The sequence below is a fragment of the Oncorhynchus mykiss genome, chromosome 4 (genome assembly GCF_013265735.2).
Source record: "Oncorhynchus mykiss isolate Arlee chromosome 4, USDA_OmykA_1.1, whole genome shotgun sequence".
Taxonomy (NCBI): Eukaryota; Metazoa; Chordata; class Actinopteri; order Salmoniformes; family Salmonidae; genus Oncorhynchus; species Oncorhynchus mykiss.
The window spans coordinates 24,052,543-24,073,749 of NC_048568.1; the positions used below are offsets into that span (position 1 = coordinate 24,052,543).

Consider the following 21,207-nt stretch of genomic DNA (forward strand, 5'->3'; position numbering starts at 1 on the left):
GGAGGTTGGATTCGGAAGCGTGTTTGTTTTAGCAGGAAGTGCTGCTAAATTAAATAACTAAGTGATCAACAAAGTGCATTTCTTGTGAAATACTGCACATTTATCATTTTTTTACTTTTTACTTATAAAAAGGTAAACAACGATTTGCGCGATGGGTGTGCACGACCTGTGGTCCATTCTGGGACCGGTTCGGGAGTCGGTGCCGTTGTACAGCCTCACCGGAAAGACCCTGGCCGTGGACCTTAGCCTGTGGGTCTGCGAGGCCCAGCACGTCCAAGCAATGATGGGGAAAGTCACCAAACCTCACCTCCGGTAATATGTGCAGAGATTGCCAAATGCACATGTTTTTTTAATTAAACTCTGACACTGAGGCATAGGCATTCAACCCTGATCCTATTTCACATTATGTATCTGAAACAGCCGACCTTATTACTAATTTGCACTATATATGTGCAAGATACATCAATCGGGCGACTTACTAATGGTCTGCTGTTTCAAAATTAAATCCCTTTTATGCAGAGGAACAACAACTCTCTGTAATGAGAATTATGGATATTATTACTCTCTTTCAGGAATCTGTTTTTCAGAGTTTCCTCTCTCACACTGATGGGGGTAAAGCTAGTTTTTGTCATGGAGGGAGAGGCCCCCAAACTCAAAGCAGAGACCATGAGCAAGAGGACAGACATGAGATTTGGGGGGTTCGACAAGTCAGCCCCTAAAAAACAAACTACAAAGACCACCAACAGGGGTCGCTTCAATGCTGTGCTGAGAGAGGTGGGTGGCTGGGATGATGTGCATCAGTCAGATGCAGTTGTTGAGAAGTAGTGGCATTTATCACCCTCATTGAATTAAAGCTGTGTGTGTGTGTGCGTCTTTCTGAGTGGCTGTGTGTGTAGCTTCGTATCCATACAACATGTGTAGAGAGGCATAAGTAAGTATTATGCATGTGTTTTTAAGAGATAATCTGTGTGCACCCACTACCCATCTCTCTCTTCCCTCCAGTGTGCAGAGATGCTGGACTGTCTGGGTGTCCCCTGGGTGACAGCGGCAGGGGAGGCCGAGGCCATGTGTGCCTTTCTGGATGCCCAGGGCCTGGTGGACGGCTGCATCACCAACGATGGGGACGCTTTTCTCTACGGAGCACAGACCGTCTACAGAAACTTCAACATGAACACCAAGGTAATGCGTTTGTTTATTTAAATTAGGTATGTTACATCTCATTTGTAAGGGGTGTGACATTGAATTGAGAAGTATTCAAACTTATGATTTAGTTAATGAACCAATCTCTAAATGCTGTACTTGTAGGTTTCTGTTGTCTGAATGCTCAAGAAAAGAATCCCTGCTGTATCATTCCCGCTGTTGTAGGATCCACAGGTGGATTGTTACAGGACTTCTAGGGTGGAGACAGAGCTGCAGCTAGCCAGGGAGACACTCGTGGGTCTGGCCATCCTTCTGGGCTGTGATTATATTCCTAAGGTATGGGGGAGGGGGACTGCTAATGTCTAGATCGGCTTCTAGGGGTGAAAACACGCATATATACAAAATTACTTTTTTGTTTTTGTTACTATGACATGTTTTGTTTTCTTACCACAAGGGTATACCAGGAGTTGGGAAAGAGCAAGCTCTAAAACTCATACAGACATTGAAAGGGCAAACACTTTTACAAAGGTAAGAAACTAAAAATATAAAACATTATTTTTCTTTCACCCTCCAGCACACTGATTAAAAAGTGGAGACACAAATAGAGAAACATAAACAGTCTGTAATCCAGTAGTTTTAACTAGGTCTTATGCAAACATGTACACTCCCATATGTATTTATTTGGACAGTGAAGCTATAACTTTTATTTTGGTTCAATACTTTAGCATTTTGGATTTGAGGTCAAATGTTTTATATGAGGCGACAATACAGAATGGTGATGAGGTCTTATGCAAACATGTACAGTGGGGCAAAAAAGTATCTAGTCAGCCACCAATTGTGCAAGTTCTCCCACTTAAAAAGATGAGAGGCCTGTAAATTTCATCATAGGTACACTTCAACTATGTAAGACAAAATGAGAGAAAAAATCCAGAAAATCACATTGTAGGATTTTTTATGAATTTATTTGCAAATTATGGTGGAAAATAAGTATTTGGTCACCTACAAACAAGCAAGATTTCTGGCTCTCACAGACCTGTAACTTCTTCTTTAAAAGTCTCCTCTGTCCTCCACTTGTTACCTGTATTAATGGCACCTGTTTGAACTTGTTATCAGTATAAAAGACACCTGTCCACAACCTCAAACAGTCACACTCCAAACTTCACTATGGCCAAGACCAAAGAGCTGTCAAAGGACACCAGAAACAAAATCGTAGATCTGCACCAGGCTGGGAAGACTGAATCTGCAATAGGTAAGCAGCTTGGTTTGAAGAAATCAACTGTGAGAGCAATTATTAGGAAATGGAAGACATACAAGACCCCTGATAATCTCCCTCGATCTGGTGCTCCACACAAGATCTCACCCCGTGGGGTCAAAATGATCACAAGAACGGTGAGCAAAAATACCAGAACCACATGGGGGGACCTAGTGAATGGCCTGCAGAGAAGAAGCATTTCAAGGTCCTGGAGTGGCCTAGCCAGTCTCCAGATCTCAACCCCATAGAAAATCTTTGGAGGGAGTTGAAAGTCTGTGTTGCCCAGCAACAGCCCCAAAACATCATTGCTCTAGAGGAGATGTGCATGGAGGAATGGGCCAAAATACCAGCAACAGTGTGTGAAAACCTTGTGAAGACTTACAGAAAACGTTTGACCTCTGTCATTGCCAACAAAGGGTATATAACAAAGTATTGAGAGAAACTTTTGTTATTGACCAAATACTTATTTTCCACCATAATTTGCAAATAAATTCATAAAAAATCCTACAATGTGATTTTCTGGATTTTTTGTCGGTCATAGTTGAAGTGTACCTATGATAAAAATTACAGGCCTCTCTCATCTTTTTAAATGGGAGAACTTGCACAATTGGTGGCTGACTAAATACTTTTTTGCCCCACTGTATATGATATAACAGTCTATGCCTATCCTGTATCGTCTCCTCTTCCATGACAGATTCAGCCAGTGGAGGGAGGAGGGCGTGGTTGCGCCAGAGTGGGTCCTAAAGAAGGTCCCTCACTGCCATTTGTGTTGCCATCCTGGTGAGTTACTTTGGCCCTCCGTCAAACTCACTTTAGCCCCTTGTCCTGATAAGAAGTGTAAATCAGGAGGGTGGGGAGGGGTTTCCCGGGATGACACGACTCGCATGTGGTTGATCAAGACCAACTAAAATACTGTGATGATGAAGGCACTTACATGTGAGACGCTTTAGTTTGCTAATACGTCTTCAGCATTGTAGCGCCAAATTACAGTTAGTGTACTTAGTCGAGATCAGTATTAAATGTCTCTGTATGGTTGATCAAAGGTATCTGCTATGATTATCTGTGGCTGTAGCCTATCAGTCCAGTCACCCTGAATTGACCTCTGATTTTGTCTGTCACTCCCTTTTCGGTTACTAACCATCTCCTAACAAACTATTACCACTGTTATGTTCTTCTCTATCACACTCTCTTCATTCTCTCTCTTTCTCATCATACTCTTTTATCTCTTTCTCCTTCTCTCTCAGGGTCAGCCAAGGCTCACGAGCGCAGTGGCTGTGTGTTGTGTGACAGCAAGCACTTCTGTGAGCCTCAAGACTATGACTACCAGTGTCCTTGTCACTGGCACTGCTGTGAGCAGACACGACAGGCCTCTTCAACAGATGCCAGCATCAGGAAGTGAGACCATGTTTGCACCAAATTCACTCATTCCTGTAATATACACATTCATAGATTACAATGTTGCTTATTGATTTGAATTAAAAGGGGGAACAAACATTCATTGTTCCTTTACATATCTGAATATGGTGTTGATTTGTTTTCAGGAAAACACTGGCAAGTGATAAATTCCCTTTTACAGAGGTAAAGTAAATACAGTTATTATCTTAAGTTCTTGAATCTGTGTAATATCATGTGTAAAGTATACAAGCCAAGATAAGGATGTCATTTCATGTATGGACATTTTGCATTTCAGATCATAAATGAATTTCTGGTAGACAAAGACAAGCCTGTCCACAATTTCAAATGGAGGAAACCGAACATGCTATTAATGCAGGTAGTCATTCAAAAATGTACTTTGATTAAAATAAGTGGTCATTCTTAACAGATGCAATTAATAAATCATGTATTGCCTAATTTATCTGTTAGTCAAATAACTTGTAATATATTTTTTTGTGTTTTGTGATCCAGAACTTTGCGTACAATAAGATGTTGTGGCCTAAACACTATACCAGTGAGAAGGTTCTGGTCCTGATGACGTACACTGAGCTGATGAACAGAAAACATGGAAGAGCGACGTCGTCTCTGATAAAACCTCTACGGTACGGTCCAATTCACACTCCAATGGACCTCTTTGAGTGTAAAAATGGAAGTTACTCACTGTGGCTATAAATGTTTCACAATAATACATGTTAAATTGTATTTTAAAATCCTCCCTGTTAACAGTATATGGAAGCCAAGAGTAAGGAATGCAATCGCCAGCTTTGAAATCATCTGGAGTAAGCCAGGTCAGTTTGAACAAATGAAACAGTCCTTCCTATGAAGCCTTCCATTTTCAAAAAATGGTATGTTTATGAATGAGGGATGTTCCTTCTCTTTATATTATCATCATTGCCCCCATTGTTATTGTTCTATGATAGTTCCTGTGTTTTTTTGTATTGTACTCTTCAAGCCAACTGAATCACACTTTTCCAAACCTCTTATTACCATGTACCTGTTTGATGTACTGTATTCCTGTTATGACATCAGAGTTGCGTCAGTAAGGATTGGGGTGATAGTCTTGTGTTGACCTATGCAGAGTCTCTTTAAACCTGGCCTTCTCTGCCTGTCTCCATGTTGTCTGTTAGTGACTTGTTGTGAGGTGGGGTTCAGAGGGGGGTAGAGGTGACAGAACAGCCACAACACCATCAGGTGCTAAAATGGCTTCCTCCCGGGCTGGGAAAACTGTCATATCAAAGTGTGTGTGTGTGTGTGTGTCCCCACTAACAACTTCAGCTGATATTTCAGTCCTCTATGGGCCTGAGCTAACTATTGAAATACCATCCCCAAATCCGTATTATTATTATTTTGAGGGGGGTGGGGTTGGCATCTGTATGGTGATTCAGCAGACGATACATTTTACACAAAAGAGTGGATCAAATTTCAATGTTTGAAATGTTTCACATATTTTTTTGTCTGTAAACAAAATGTAATGATATCCTTCCTGCAGATCACTATGTGTTTTCTGAGGACCACCCTGAGGACAGTCAGGACGAGGTGAGGACGGTGGAGGAAGAGGCTCTGTTCCGCCTGGCCTACCCACATGTGGTGGAGCTGTACCTCAGGGAGAAGGCTGAGAACAAGACCAAGAGTAAGGTCAACATATTATAGCTGGAGAACATAATATATTCTGCTTACATTTAATTCAGATTAAATAACCTTATGTTATTGATATGAAAATACAATGAATATTAATTAATTTTAAATTATTGACATTCTGGTCTGATATTGACTGACAATAACATATTGATATACTTTATTGAGGTCAAATTATACCTCGTTTTTAAAACCGTATTCAATTTGTCCTTGGGGAGAAACGGGACGCCCCTAAACTTAACGGGCCCAACGACTGCTCACTACTTAGCTCAGACAGGGTGTGGATCAAAGGCACCTGGAGCTTTGCGATGTTTTTCAGAGTCTCTCTTATAGGGCCTCTGACACCTGGACATGCATAGTATGGCAGCTCCGCTCCCTCACATCAAGGCTTTGATGCACCAGAGGTGTCTGTCACACAGGAGCTGCTGTCACTTTAGACAGGTTGGGGCTGGCTCCCCCTGTAGCTCAGAGCTGTAGAGCAGGGGTTCCCACAGTAGACTGGGTAGCCCCAACCAAGGGTACTTGGACTTGAGGAGACACTGTTATGGTGGATTTTGTATCTAGCCATTTTGTCTCTTATATTTTATGCATTTTATTTTCAGAGAAGAAACCAAAGGGTAAGAAAGACAAGCCTTTGGATCACTGTGATGTTTCTGACCTCCTGGCCAAGATGTCTTTGCACAGTTCCATTGCTGACAACAACACCCAACAACCCTCTGCCGTGGCAGCAGCACTGACCATTACAACAAGTAACAACTCAGTGTGGGTCCTGGAGGGTCCAGAGTCAGAGTCTCCAAAAAGGCATCTGGATCCTGGTAAAGACCATCCCCGCTTAGAAGTAAGTCTTGGAGCTCAGATACAGGAAGTGATGTCACCTCCGTCTTTCACTTCCTCTGGGAAGATTCCAGAAGCAGCGGCCTCCTCTCCGTCTGTTTCCGTGGTGATGGATGCTCTTCACCTGAGTGACATCGACTGGGAGTCTCAGTCATTCACGTCCTCCCCGCCCCCACAGGCTGTTGGCGCTCGCACTGCCACTGACCCCAAGTCACTCCAAACCACAAATGATAGTGTCGAAGAAAGGATCACAAAACTGGGCCCCTCTACTGATCTCAGAGCAGCAGAGGCCGTACCAGGGCCATGTTATGCAGAGTGTTCGCTGAGGGACAGGGTCCTAATGAGAAACACATGCAAGTCTGTGAACATGGCGGACAATGATGACGTCACCATCATACACGTAAACTCCCAGTCAGCAGCACCCCCTGATTTAATTGATTCTAACAACAGTGGCCCCAAGCCAATGGCACTGATACCCATTAAAAGCAGCAATGCTTCCAAGCCATCAGAACAGCCGCTGGTGTGTGGCAAGAAAGCCACACTTGTTGATAAGGACCAGAGCATTGCATTGCTCCATAAGCCTCAACCTGCTCATCACATCTCAAAACCTATCTCATTGAACGCAACACAAACAAGCCCAGTCACAGCAACACAAACAGGCCCAGTAACAGCAACACAAACACAAGGGGCTAAACAACATGGTGCCGGTGAACCAAAGCCTCCACAGAAGTACAGATTCGTAAAGAAGGCCATATCATCTTCTTCCGCTCTGCCACAAAGGAGCCACTCTGAACCTAGCGACACACAGCCTGGTCGGGATGACAGGAACATGAAGTCACATCAAGAAACCAAGAAGAGTGTGTGTGCCAGAGTGTGTTCATCGAGTGAGGACAGTGACACAGTGAACCAGTGTCGGGGAGGAGGGCAGAGCAGGGCCAAAGTCAAACCCAAAAGCAGGCACAGGTGCCAATACCTCACAGACTACTCACTGAAACCCACCTCCAAACCCAGCACCTCTACAAAGGCAGTCTGGGACACAGTGACAGCCCAGCCCCTCAGGCCTAGAGCTGTGTCTGCCAGTATGGGTGAACAACCAATACGAGGCAGCTCTGTGTCTACCATAGGGAAGTGCCAGGATGTTCATCCAATTAGAGTTGATGATGACATTGTGTTCATTCCAAGCCCCGTTTCCCCAGTGACTATGTCTGATGGTGATGACTCAGTGATTTGCAGCAAGAGCCCACTGCCATTGGCAGAGAGGGTGAAGCTGAAGTTCCTGAAATGAGTGATGTGATATACCAGAGGTGTTAGGACAGAAAAAAAGAAATACTATTTCCTAATATTATTATTTAATAGTATTCTATCACAACTTTATCTAGTTTGTTCAGTAAGTGTATTTTTAACCTTTGATATTGGCCTTTCCTTTTGTCTTCTATGTACACAATTGTAGTTTTCTGCTGCTATATCTTTAATGGACTTACAGTAGGAAATGGAGAAATATTTTACTCATGCAGTTAGGGAGAGGGCATGTAGAAATGCTCATGTTCTGTGATAATGTTTTATTTTTATAAAACTCTATACTTTTCAATGTTTTTCTGTATTTATTTTGAATATTCCACAGCTCTCATGTAATGATTGGACTTCTAAGGTACTGATGCAAATGCGCAAAATGTAAAAGTTTGGACAACAAGGCTCTCCAAATGGAAGAGACAATCATTGACCCAAATAAAGGTACAATAACTTTTATACCTTCGTTTGCGCAAAGGTCGAGCTTTTGTAAGCGAATGAAAGTAGCATCACCGTACTAATAACCACATAAACTTCCCGACGTGTTGCTTCCTATAGCAAGCAGGCAGAGGGGCGCAAAGGTTCTCGCCCGTCAGTGACCCACCAGCAGTAGAGCGCGGTTTTATGACCTGGCACGTTTTGCTCCCCCTTGATCATTAGTGAGCCGTTACACACCTATTCAGACATGAAAGAGCTGCCAGGTTAGTGTGTTTTACTCAGCCCTGATGACAGCTGCATCCTCCTTGCTCGTGCGTATTGGCATGCATCGATTTCAGACAGCAGGACTTTATTGGCTAGGCTAATTTGTTGATAATACTTCCTCCTAATGGACAAATATAAGTAATTTCTAAACATTTACTTAGTTATTCTCTGAAGATTTAGCTTCACGTTGCGTAAAAATTATGTTTCTTTCAGGTTTCACTTTCTATCTGTCATTGTCTACCTCACACAGACACATTAGCACCGTTATATACTTAACAAAAATGTAAACGCAACATGCAACCATTTCTACGATTTTACTGAGTTACAGTTCATATAAGGAAATCAGTCAATTTAAATAAATTCATCAGGCCCTAATCAATGGATTTCAAATGACTGGGCAGGAGCGCAGCCATGGGTGGACCTGGGAGGGCATAGGCCCACCCACTTGGGAACCAGGCCCAGCCAATCAGAATAAGTTCCCCAGAAAGGGGCTCTATTATATAGACAGAAATACTCCAGAAGTTTCATCAGCTGTCTGGGTGGCTCGTCTCAAATAACCCTGCAGGTGAAGGAGGTCCTGGGCTGGCATGGTTACATGTGGTCTGTGGTTGTGAGGGCAGTTGGGCATACTGCCAAATTCTCTAAAACAATGCTGGAGGTGGCTTTTGGTAGAGAAATTAACATTCTATGGCAACAGCTCGAGTGGACATTCCTGCAGTCAGCATGCCAATTGCACGCTTCCTCAAAACTTGAGACATCTGTGGCATTGTGTTGTGTAACAAAACTGCACATTTTAGAGTGGCCTGTTGCTGTCCCCAGCACAAGGTGCACCTGTGTAATTACCATGCTGTTTAATCAGTTTCTTGATATGCCACACCTGTCAAGTGGAGGGATTATCTTGGCAAAGGAGAAATGTTCACTAAAAGGAATTTAAACAAATGTGTGCACAGAATTTGAGGGAAATAAGCCTTTTGTGCATTTCGAAAAATTCTGGGATATTTTATTTCAGCTCATGAAACATGGGACCAACACTTGACATGTTGCCTTTTTATATTTTTGTTCAGTATATATAAAAAAAGTATTTGTCTGTTTATCTTCTAGATTTTGGAGTACACCTAGACACACGTTGCCCATCCTGTTAATGAGGTGTGAAAAGCCCAGATGTAACAATCTCCTTTCATTCCTTCATTAGAGAGATCACATCAAACTGATAATTGTTGTCGTGCCCATCTAAAGAGCCATTTCACACAAAAGAAAATCTAATTATTTTTCATTCTGTTACACATTATCCGTCTATTTCACCTTATTGGCACCTCGGTGACAACGAACGACGTCCTTCGGGTAAGTCACATTTTAGCACTTGAGTTTTCTTTGAACTTTCGCTTCAGCTGTGAACTCATAAACCACAGAGAGCTGAGTCCATATAAAACGGTTTCCCAAACCGCTTTTCAGAATTTGCTCTCCACGGAGCTGCCCGAATAGCCTATCATCGAGGTCACAGTATGGAGAGCGTGTCTGAGGATATTGCTAACATGGATTGTGACATTGAAGTTGTTACCTCAAAAATGCTTTCTGAATGGGATTGGAAGACGCAGGAAAGGGCTTTTGGGAACGGGCATGATTCTCTTGAATCCACATCACCAGAATCATCATTCGATTCAATGTGCTCTTCGCCCGAGATGTCTTCAAGCTCAACTGGGCATCAGAGATTCGGAAATGTATCCTATGGTTTAACAGGACACAGCCCAATCCCGTGCGCAATGTTGAAACAAATCAAACCGAAGATGTCGACCAAGAGGCGCATGAAGGCGAGCGAGAGGGAGAAGATGCGAATGAGGAGCCTAGCAGAAGCTTTGCACCAGCTCCGCGACTACTTGCCTCCAGATTACAGTAAAAGGGGACAACCTCTGACCAAAATTCAAACTCTCAAATACACCATTGAGTATATAAATGAACTTTCGGACATCCTCAACCACGCGTAATGATGTGCTGAAAGATTGCCACGTTTTAAATGATGCGTAACGGGGCCAAACTATTTGGTATTAGGTGTGGACCATTGTCAAACCTTTTGTGTTTGGAAAACTATTTTTGGTTTGTTCATTTTGATATTGGTGCATTGTGGATGATAACTTAATTTCTCATATTGTATTTAGAATTGTTCTGCCCCTCATCTGATGTAAATAATTGTTATTATGTGGGGACTTGACCATGTAATTTTCTTGTATGTGAATAGGCTATTCTTGTTTTACATTATTGACATGAATTAAACAAACCTTATATACAACATGTACGTTTGGGGCCAGATTAATGTTATTTTCTTTTAACTCTGTGATGTCCATCATCTTCAAATACTATGGAGAGGTTTCAAACATATATTTGAGGTTAGTATTATGCCAATATTGTCCTATATATTTGCAATGTTTTCGTCAAATGACACAGGCAAAGCATAGGTCTGCATGACATACACTGACGATACAAAACATTAAGAACACCTGCTCTTTCCATGACGTAAACGGAACAGGTGAATCCAGCTGAAAGTTGTGATCCCTTATTGATGTCACTTGATAAATCCACTTCAGTCAGTGGAGATGAATGGGGGGGGGTACAGGTTAAATAAGGCTTTTCAAGCCTTGAGACAATTGAAACATGGATTGTGTATGTGTGCCATTCAGAGGGTGAATGGGCATGACACAAAATGTAAGTGTCAAGTGTTTTGTGTCAAGAACTGCAACGCTGCTCAAGTTTTTCATGCTCAATAGTTTCCCGTGTAGCTGCTCTGAGGACAAAAAGGCAATTCAATGTTAGGAAGGTGTTCCTAATGTTTGTTATACTCAGTGTATATCTAATCTTTAGTCTTAGCTTTCTGTACATTTCACCAAACATTGGTTGGAAATATAAATGTTTCCTCTACCAATAACTAGATGCAAATTCCAAAACGGGTATTACAAGGACAGCGGGTTTAGCCAATCAGAAAGCGACTCTATTTCCTGTGGGCGTGACTCTCGCTACAACGTATTCTTGCCAAAAAATCTGAGCCTTAGATGTAATCGCTTCCGCTGATGCCGCCATTTCAAATCGAAATACAGGGATAGGGTATAGATAATATTTTTTTAAATGTTTTATTTGCAAATCTTTTTATATTTTCTTTTTATTTAGAGTAAGTATCTATATTTAGTTGTATTTCTGGACCTCAATAGTCTTCTAAGGTAAGCCATTGCTTCTGCATATTTTACAGCAACATCATTCTATTTATTAATTCCAGACCTCAGTATTTATCTAATATTTCCATCCAGATTTGAACAACCATTGCACCTATCTGTTTCGTTATAACTGTGATTCAGACACCCTTATCGAAGGAACGATTATAGACATGAGAAAGGTAGCCGACTTTTTAATCAGTTTATGTTGATAAATTGAGGATATTTCCCTGTTTATATCCTCACCAAAGCACCAAGTGATGTGAGCTTTCCACAGATGATGGTACTGTGCTTTTTGAGTTTGTGAAATCGTGCAGAAGGAACATTGTGCACTATTTAAAATAAATAAATAAAGGCTATACACATTTTCCAGTAGGCAAAAATAAAACATTAACCTTCGATTAATATTAGATTCTCATGGTCACAGTCTCGATGGTTGTGGGTGTAGGTAATGGCATTTGTAATCAGCTGCAGCTATGTTTAGTTTATTTCCATGACGTTTGTCAGGACATAGCCTCCTATTGCATGTAAACAATGACAACCAGTTATGTAAGCTATTGTTGGAAATAAAACCATGTTTATTGACCTGTGGCAGTTATTTTGAGGGGTAATGAATTATAATCATTGAACTGCTAGTATTGAATTGACAAATGCTGTTTCCCTAGGTGTCCATAACCTGAAGTTAAATGCTGAATAACTGATGATAACTCAACTGTAATTTTGATGCTGGATATCATTTGTGTTTGCAGGATATAGATTAACAGATTAATGAAGAATTTATAAGATATTGGGATGAATTTCCACACAAATAAATCAGAAACTCCATGATTATCAGCTTTATATCTCCCACAATTGCCACAGTATATCACAAGCCTCTGGACAGAAAGACCCCACATCTTGCCTCCTTGAGGTATATTCTAAAATGTCGCCCCACAATGCAACTGTATGTTGGTGCAGGCTGTTCTGGCGCTCCAGGCATGTGGATTGTCCATCAGCTGTGTTGTGGTGTGTGCATTTTTATTTAACTAGGCAAGTCAGTTAAGAACAAATTCTTATTTTCAATGACGGCCTAGTGGGTTAACTGCCTGTTCAGGGGCAGAACGACAGATTTGTACCTTGTCAGCTCGGGGATTTGAACTTGCAACCTTCCGGTTACTTGTCCAACGCTCTAACCACTAGGCTAGCTACCCTGCCGCCCCAAAATGTATACCCCCTGTCTTCTGCCCCATAGCCTACCCCATCCCCCACTCATGCCTTTCCCCCACTCCAGCCTTGCAAGGGTGCAAGTGCTACATTTTACAATAGGCCCAGGCCTTGGCACTATAAATAATCTCTCACGACCGCCAGCTTTGGCCCCAGCTTCACTCCATGCAGCCACCGTGCCTAACTCCTAAAGCTCTCATTGGCTTAGGATTCACTCTCTCTGTGTTCGTTTGTGCAGGCTCAGTCAGTCAATGCACAACTCTGCCCAGCCATAAACTGGCACTCTCTCTACGAATGTCCAGGTTTAGGTTTCAACCATTGACTGAAAGGGATCACGACTGAAGTAGGGAACTTTCAAGCTCTTTACTCCCCCAAAGTCCATAAACACAAGCCTTAGTATGGATATCTAGATATCTAATAACCTTTAATCAAAGTCTTATTATTGGGGGTTTCTCTGCTATACTGAACATGGATCCTGGTAACTCATCATGTCATAAGTTACCCAGAATGCTCTTGTGCTGTACTGTGTACTGTTGCTAATCAGTCCGCCTCTCCCCATCTTCAGATCTAAGAGAGAAGCTGACATTTGTCCACATCATGCTTGATTACCTTGTAGCTGTAGGCAACACTTAATTGATCTTTTCACTTATTTATTTAGTTTTAGTACTGAAAAAAATCAGTTTGTCCTTTTTTCTTCCTCCAGTGTCATCGTGATTTCTTCATTCACTGAAATCTGTTAGTTATAACTCTCAAATGTGACTTAGCAGACAGAAATATACAATAATGTTTCACGCATTGTTTTTTGCCTCTTATATTGTTATTTGGCTGAGTCAAAGGTTCATTTACATAATTAAACAGGACGTTCTTGTGGTCTGTGTGTTGCTTCAAATATTTCATATTCCAACACATGTTCTGTCAAATTAAAAACCCAACAAAAATACAGTTTAGTAACATACAGTAACATTTCCTTTGTAGTAATAATTTTTTAAGATGATGAAGAGGTATGTATTTAGCAAGCATGTATTTTCTATTTCCATCCTTTAGAAATTCTATTCCTCCCAACAACAGTGTTGAAATCACCGCTTCAGTTACAATAGTTTAATAATGTGTGAGGCTCCTGTAGGGTCTCTATTGTGTAGAAGCTTGTGTGGCCTATCGACATGTGACCTAATTTGAACATGTTAAAAGGCTGTCACTCTGAACAGATGGTAGATTACATGACAGCTTAAAGGCGATGACGTCCTAAAAGTGTTGTTGTGCGATCGATTTACACACAATATCAAAATTACGATAGGTTGTATAATGTATAACATACCCAGAATGTATGGGGCATCTGTGTATTACATCCCATGTGAGGAGAGGTCATAGGCTCAGCTCAAGGCTAAGCTTCCAGCTCAGGTTGAAATGTTGAACTTTACGCAAACCTAGATATACTGTACAGCTATCCATGTCGTGACTATGCTCGTAAGTTAACATCAGCTGTTCTAACTGTTATAACAACTGTCATGTCACTGTTATGACAGTCATAAAGATCTTTGAAGCAGCGTTTAAGACAGTGTAACCAAATTTCGTTCAAAGAAGACTGTGGTAACCATTGCTTTGTAATCCACTACATATGATGTCTTTCTTTCCTTGTGTTATCAGATGGATGCAGATACAGAGCAGGTGACGGACAACACAGAAACTTCCCAAAATGCATCTGAGGAGCCCATATCAGAAAACAAATCCAGGTTGGTCATGTGACTAGATCTTCTCAGGCTGCTATTGATCAGTCATCATTACCATGTAGAATGTAACACTACAGTATGTCCCTTTCTTCATCTCGACAGGGGTCGTGGTGGGTTCAAAGGGCGTGGCCAGGGGTTCCGGATTGGTCGAGGAGGCATGCATGGTGGACGGGGCCTTATGATGAAAGGATTTGGCCCACCCGAACGAGGCAGGGGGGATAGAGGACGGGGTGGGGACATGAATGGGTTTGGACCCATGAGGTAAGGAACTGATGCTTCTTTATGCATGGGATGGTATCAGTGTTGTGTCAAAGCCAGGGAGCTGAATGAATGACAGGTATTCACATGCTATTTCTGGAATACATTTTCACATTTCTATTGTTTTTCCCCAATGCGTCTGACTCACACCAAATGACTCATTCTCCCATGATGCCTCTATATGCCTGCAGGAGAGGGATGGGGAGGATGCGGCCGTACCCAGACATGAGGGGCAGGAGAGGAGGGAGGGTCGCTCTGATGGGTAGGGCCGGGCCTATGGGGAGGGGCGGTCTGATGGGGAGGGGCGGTCTGATGGGGAGGGGCGGTCCGATGGGGAGGGGCGGTCCGATGGGGAGGGGTGGTCCTATGGGAAGGGGAGGTCCTATAGGGAGAGGCGGACCTATAGGGAGAGGCGGACCTATGGGCATGGGTCCTCCTCCACCCCCACCCATGCACCTGAGAGGCCCCTACCCACCAATGCACAGGTAAAGCCTACCAGTATAGCCACATACGAGTCATTCAGTAGATAAGTTGCCATCCACAATGTTATCAAGAGTGTTCATCAGTTCATTATTGATAAACAATCATAAATCAAATCATATAATGTCCTTGGTGTTAGTTGGTGTTTTTAACTTGCTCTTGAAATCACTGAACCCTTCCCACCATAGACACGGCCCCCCTCCGCCTCCCCCCCTGGGCCACCCTGGTTTTAGAGGGCACCCCCCACACCCCAGAGGAAGAGGCATGTCCCCCGGACCCCCACGCCACTTCCACCCCAGGGGCCCCAGAGGGTAAGATGTTTATTATGTACATGTACATCAACCACTCACTCCATTCCTCCCTCCCTCCTTCTCTACAGCTCTGTTATAACACATACAGCTTGTCTCCTTTTTCTTCCCTATGCCCTCTAATTTTCCAAACTCTTTTTCTCAATTGATGTGAATCACATTTAATCTTCTTCGCGCTTAGCAATGGTACGGTTAATCAAATAGCATCAAATGGTGAATAACAATGGGAAAAAAAGGTTAAGGAAACATGAATAAATCCTCGTAAATCTTAAACACTGCTCAAAGTTTTGGACCCACAGTATTAAATAGTGCATGAAAGAGATTTGTGATCAACACAGTGAGTAGCTGAAAGGGGGAGACCCTCCAGTGCAGTGGAAGAGATGAGAGGGGGTACACACTGCTATCAGAGTGTACACCCTGGTGGCAGAGCACGAGAATCCAATGTGTGATTTTATCCTTTTACACAGCTACCACAATGGACCAGCTTCTCCTCCTCATCATCCCCCACCTGGCAGAGGCCAGAGGTGGCCAGGGCCCCCTGGTGGCCGACGGTTTTAACGCAGCCTGCCCAAAAATAATACAGTAATAGAGAGCTTTACAGCCTATAGCAGCAAGCCTACTGGGCTGGGGTGGCTAAACTGAGCTAAGAGCACCTTAATATGTGTCATAAAAAGAAGACCCCTTTTTAAACATCCTTATGAAACACCCTGTAGCCAAATATCTGGATATTGATATCGTATACCAGAGGAGAAGATATGAATCAACAAGTGGACACTTAAATGCCTCAGACCTTAACAGTACAAAAAGGCATTCTCACTTTCATTGTAACTTTTGTTATTAGAAAAAAATGTGCTCTTGGTATTAGGACAAAGTTGTATAGTATTGAGAGAATAAAAATATGATTTAAAAAAAAAAGAGTCCCAAAGGGATGATAAATGTTGATATTCAAATCCCTTAGATGTCATGTGGTCTTGTGGTGGTCACTCTGTGAACCTTAAGGAATATCTGACCCTAATAAAAAGAGAAATTACACATTGTGTGTGAGTGAGAAAGAAAAGAAGGAGAGAAAGAAAGAAAGAAAGAAAAAAGAAAGCAATGTGCAACAGCCCTCAAGCACCAGTTACTAGCACTAGTTTCTTACACCTTGGACCTCCCTAACTTTCCCTTTTGTTACATGGATATACTTTTGTATTACAACTTCACCAAGCAGTACACAACTACAGCAAAAGCTGTTTAGACTCACGTACACATTCTTAAGTGAAAAGACAATATTTTTCATGTCAAGTATTCATGATTATTTTTCGTGACATTTTTATATGATTCATGTGCAGCTATTTTAAGTTAATGCATATTGCTATTTGGAACAATTCATGTTTGTGTTCAGCAATCTATATTGTGGAATGACTAAAGAACTTAAATTAATATTATATTGAAATAATATAATAAATATATAGTATATATACTAGCAGCATTTACAGTATATTTGAAAGCAAATTACGAAACAATGAATTGCTTCAGTTTAGTCTAAGATACTTACTATTCAGTGTGTTAAGTTTTGAAGTGTTATCATACGTTATACTTACTGTAACTGACATAACTTTGTGGATTTGTGGATGTACTTTTGGAAAACAGTAACAACTATGACGTAGTCGTGAAGGACAAAAATAAAAGTAAAACTTAACTGAACTGCTCTTTTTATTGTTTTTTTAAAGTCCAAGTCTGAGAGTCAACTTGACACAACATGACTGTAATTTAATAAAGAGAATGGACAACAATGTTATTATACTATAAAGTTACACAAAGTTACACAGTGGCTACACTGCTGTTGTTATGGTAATGGTACCACTCAGACAATTGCTGAGTTATCACTGAAACACAAACAGCACATTATGAATGAATTTTCTTGAATCAGTTTTAATGCAATTTATATTTTTGCTGCACACATACACATATATAATGCAACACTGATGCATACCTTGACATGAATGTAAGGTCACATTGTCATATTTGCTAAGATGAAGTTGGAGGACCAAGAACTCGTATGGGAAAGTCTTAACTGTAAAAATGGGTCAGGAGAGTTTGGAAATGATCACACAGAAATAAAAATATGTTATAGTCATGCTGAGGGCTGAAAGCTACAATAATGCACACCATAATTGACTTGAGAAAGCAGTGCAACTATGCAGTAATGTTATTCTGAAGAGCACTATATGCGGTAGAAATGCCTTTTACACATGGAACACTCTGAATGAGCCAACAAACCCGACCAGGTGAGATTTGACCAACGGACATTCCACTCTAGAAATATACCGTACTGAAATGTTTCCTCCGTATCAATAACAACTTCCAGACAGAAGTCCAATGGTAGTCTGTTTAAAAGGAGGACATTATCCCCCATAGGAGTTGTAATCGGCCAAATTCACAATGTAGAACATGCTTTAGTCTCTACTACCATAGATCCCAGAGGAGGACAAGGGATTGAGTGACACAAGCACAACCCACTGTTCTATATCTTTGATAAACATTTTACATAAAATATTTGTTTTCTCTTGATTGTCATTAGTTAATCTACCCCAGTCTGTTGCAGTTGCATGTAAAGGTGCAACACCGACCTCATACATACAGTACACTTGAAACTCAAATGAGATCAAGCACAGTTTATTATCAGCATATTGTTATCTAATAAACACTGTTTTACTGGTGCCACCCTTCGAGTCATTAAAGATGATAAACACACAGATATTACAAATAAAGTGAATAATCCAGTTGTTATGGATTTATGCTGACTTTGTAGTTTTTACATGATACAATGCCTAGATACAATGCAGAGGTAATGCAGACAGTTAGAGAGAAAGATAATGAATATATGTAATCATATGGATAGACATTTATTATTAATGAACAGTACATACTGCTGACAAAACAAGCATATGGCATTACTTCTGAAAAGCAGAAAAAGTGCATACTCACTGAGTCATGTAGACACAGAGCAGGACCGCGCAGCATCTAATCCAGTACACACACAACAGTGGAGGCTGATGAGGGGAGGATGGCTCATAATAATGTCTGGAATGGAGCGGATGGAATGGCACCATGCACATGGAAACCATGGAAACCATGTGTTTGATGTATTTAATAACATTCCACTAATTCTGCTCCAGCCATTACCACGAGCCTGTCCTCCCCAATTAAGGTGCCACCAACCTCCTGTGACACACTGCTTCAGAAAAAAACAGTAGGCAGGTGTTGCACCTTTCCCCCTCTGTACATCTCTATCCCCTTCCTATGAACCAGTGCTTCTCTGCTGCCCTCTCTCCCAGTCTTCCTTTGGAATCCCCTCTGCTTTTAACAGTGATGATGACAGACTGACTGTTGTTGTCTCCAGATTGGGGATTCAGCAGTCCCCAAGAATCCCCCCCCCCCCCACCCCCTCTAAATTTGGACTCCTGGTGTCCAAATCCCTCCCCTCCCTCCCTTTGAATCTTGGAGATTCTCTTTTACAGGATGGAAATGGAGAGAAAGTCTGGAAACCGTGGTCAATCTACATTCTTTTGAAGCAGGTGAGGCAGAAAGGAAAAGGGAGAACATTGCCTATTGTTTCTGTTGTCTTTAGATTTATTTTGTAATACAGTAATGAATTGCCTTTTTTAGGTACAACGCTATGGTATATCTTACATCCAAACATGAATGTACATAAAGGACACTGAAGCACACAAAGAGCCATAAACTAAGGTATGTTTTTAGTCAATTTGATAATTATGGTAATAATGATTACCATATGTAAATTACAGGGTTTAAGTGGGTTTTGTTAAGTGTTGATTGTTACGTTCAGTCAATGGGGGAGTCGATTAATCGCGGCCGTGTAGGCATGTTTAGCATCGGCTGAAAGAAGATTTCATGGGATTAGTAACCGGCTGCCTCCCGGGCGTGAGCCAGGTGCCCTGTTCAAAACCCACGTCGCAATCGGCTCGAAACTTCGTGACGTAATTAATCACGTGTAGTAATTAGTAGGATTCTGGGATTTCCCATGCAAAAGTGATCGCTTTGGATAAAAAGGATTTATCTGCCATCCCAATGAAAAATAGTTAGAAAAATCAAACATTTATTTTATGGAAAATATGTATGTTTCTGGACGATGCACCATGCTGCCTTGTTGACAAAATGACAGAGCGGCACAGATTATTGTTCGATTTGAGAATGGCGCTCCTCCCTCCACGCTTTCGCTCGATGACGTGACAGGCCATTACCCGGTGCCCTGCGGCTCAGCATAATCGTAATGACCCAATCCTCTATAGATTATTTAAAGGCCCAAAGCAGACGTTTTTATGTCAATGTTAAATTATTTCTGGGTAACAATTAAGTACCTTACTGTAATAGATTTCTATTCAAATTGGCAAAAACTAAAATTGGCAAAAACTATTTCTCAAGCAAGAATTTTGCTAGGACTGTCTGGGAGTGGACTGAGTGGGGATGGGAAATTTAAAACTAGCTGTTATTGGAAGAGCTTTGGAACTCACTTTGTTATTGGTCAAGTGGCAATATGTAACTTTTTGGGCGATTACAAATTCACATAGAAATGTGAGTTATAAATCTATCAGTCTACTTGAAAGCAAGTCCAAGAAGCAGTAGAGCTGTTGTTCTATGTGAGCTATTTCTATCCTTCCCGTTCTTAAATGTTGTTTTTGTGTCTTTTACTTTTGGTTTTGTACATGAGCTTAAAACAGTTGAAACAATATTTTGGGTTTTGGAAAGTATATTCACAGCGGTTTAGATTATACTATTTTATACTGCATTTAACAAAATATAAACGCAACATGTAAAGTGTTGGTCCCATGTTTCATGAGCTGAAATAAAAGATCCCAGAAATGTGCAATACACAAAAGAAATCGTATTTTTCTCAAATGTTATGTACAAATGTGTTTACATCTCTGTTAGTGAGCATTTCTCCTAAGCGAGGATAATCCATCCACCTCATCATTACACAGGTGCACCTTGTGCTGGGGACAATAAAATGCCACGCTAAAATATGCAGTTTTGTCACACAACACAATGCCACAGATGTCTCAAGTTTTGAGGGAGCATGCAATTAGCATGTTGACTGCAGGAATGTCCACCAGAGCTGTTGCTAGAGAATTGAATGTTCATTTCTCTATCATAAGCCGCCTCCAACATCATTGTAGCGAATTTGGCATTACATCCAACCGGCATCACAACTGCAGATGATGTGTATGAAGTCATGTGGGTGACCGGTTTGCTGATGTCAACGTTGTGAACTGAGTGCCCCATGGTGGCAGTGGGGTTATTGTATGGACTTGCATAAGCTACGGACAACGAACACAATTGCATTTTATCGATGGCAATTTGAATGCACAGAGGTACTGTGACGAGATCCAGAGGCCTATTGTCATGCCATTCATCTGCTGCCATCACCTCATGTTTCAGCATGGTAATGCACAGCTCCATGTCGCAAGGATCTGCACACAATTCCTGGCCTGCATATTCACAAGACATGTTTGAGCATGTTTGGGATGCTCTGGATCTACGTGTACGACAGCGTGTTCCAGATTCCGGCAATATCCAGCAACTTCGCACAGCCATTGAAGTGGGAAAACATTCCACAGGCCACAATCAACAGCCTTTATCAACTCTATGCAAAGGAAATGTGTCGCACTGCATGAGGCAAATGGTCTGACTAGTTTTCTGACCAACAGATCTGTATTCCCAGTCGTGAAATCCATAGATTAGGGCCT

The 21,207-nt window shown here is 41.6% G+C and overlaps 3 protein-coding genes across 7 annotated transcripts; all 3 read left to right on the forward strand.

The window, feature by feature from the left end:
* The first annotated feature begins 5 nt into the window (after positions 1 to 5).
* On the forward strand, positions 6 to 7,883 carry LOC110522407 (GEN1 Holliday junction 5' flap endonuclease). 2 transcript variants are annotated; one of them, XM_021600783.2, is made up of 13 exons: positions 6 to 312; positions 573 to 774; positions 1,003 to 1,179; positions 1,366 to 1,476; positions 1,595 to 1,668; positions 3,087 to 3,172; positions 3,637 to 3,787; positions 3,934 to 3,970; positions 4,083 to 4,163; positions 4,298 to 4,428; positions 4,553 to 4,614; positions 5,316 to 5,456; positions 6,064 to 7,883. In XM_021600783.2, the coding sequence occupies exons 1-13, from the start codon at positions 152 to 154 to the stop codon at positions 7,578 to 7,580; spliced, it is 2,931 nt and encodes a 976-aa protein (XP_021456458.1). In that variant the 5' UTR covers positions 6 to 151; the 3' UTR covers positions 7,581 to 7,883. The 2 variants fall into 2 exon arrangements, with proteins under 2 accessions (XP_021456458.1, XP_036831875.1); XM_036975980.1 differs by having other exon boundaries at positions 588 to 774.
* Positions 7,884 to 9,134: 1,251 nt separating this feature from the next.
* Positions 9,135 to 10,574, forward strand: msgn1 (mesogenin 1). Of its 2 annotated transcripts, XM_036975445.1 has the most exons (3): positions 9,135 to 9,625; positions 9,737 to 10,265; positions 10,296 to 10,574. In XM_036975445.1, coding segments are annotated over exons 2-3 (480 nt in total). In that variant the 5' UTR covers positions 9,135 to 9,625; positions 9,737 to 9,786; the 3' UTR covers positions 10,297 to 10,574. The 2 variants fall into 2 exon arrangements, with proteins under 2 accessions (XP_036831340.1, XP_036831339.1); XM_036975444.1 differs by having other exon boundaries at positions 9,135 to 10,265.
* Positions 10,575 to 11,288: 714 nt separating this feature from the next.
* si:ch211-51e12.7 (uncharacterized protein LOC336335 homolog) lies at positions 11,289 to 20,421 on the forward strand. Of its 3 annotated transcripts, XM_036975982.1 has the most exons (7): positions 11,289 to 11,490; positions 14,329 to 14,414; positions 14,514 to 14,672; positions 14,861 to 15,154; positions 15,338 to 15,460; positions 18,961 to 19,017; positions 19,109 to 20,420. In XM_036975982.1, the coding sequence occupies exons 2-6, from the start codon at positions 14,329 to 14,331 to the stop codon at positions 19,010 to 19,012; spliced, it is 714 nt and encodes a 237-aa protein (XP_036831877.1). In that variant the 5' UTR covers positions 11,289 to 11,490; the 3' UTR covers positions 19,013 to 19,017; positions 19,109 to 20,420. The 3 variants fall into 3 exon arrangements, with proteins under 3 accessions (XP_036831877.1, XP_036831876.1, XP_021456454.2); XM_036975981.1 differs by having other exon boundaries at positions 18,961 to 20,421; XM_021600779.2 differs by lacking the exons at positions 18,961 to 19,017; positions 19,109 to 20,420 and adding an exon at positions 15,925 to 17,143 and having other exon boundaries at positions 11,290 to 11,490.
* The last annotated feature ends 786 nt before the right edge of the window (positions 20,422 to 21,207 follow it).

Bases quoted from the DNA above. Each gene is read 5' to 3' on its own strand.
- LOC110522407 (XM_021600783.2), top strand. From the start codon at position 152: ATGGGTGTGCACGACCTGTGGTCCATTCTGGGACCGGTTCGGGAGTCG. The intron at 1,477-1,594 runs GTATGGGGGAGG...TCTTACCACAAG, and splicing joins GCTGTGATTATATTCCTAAG to GGTATACCAGGAGTTGGGAA. The intron at 4,429-4,552 runs GTACGGTCCAAT...CCCTGTTAACAG, and splicing joins TCTCTGATAAAACCTCTACG to TATATGGAAGCCAAGAGTAA.
- si:ch211-51e12.7 (XM_021600779.2), top strand. From the start codon at position 14,329: ATGGATGCAGATACAGAGCAGGTGACGGACAACACAGAAACTTCCCAA. The intron at 15,155-15,337 runs GTAAAGCCTACC...TTCCCACCATAG, and splicing joins CCCTACCCACCAATGCACAG to ACACGGCCCCCCTCCGCCTC. The intron at 15,461-15,924 runs GTAAGATGTTTA...CCTTTTACACAG, and splicing joins CACCCCAGGGGCCCCAGAGG to CTACCACAATGGACCAGCTT.
- msgn1 (XM_036975444.1), top strand. From the start codon at position 9,787: ATGGAGAGCGTGTCTGAGGATATTGCTAACATGGATTGTGACATTGAA.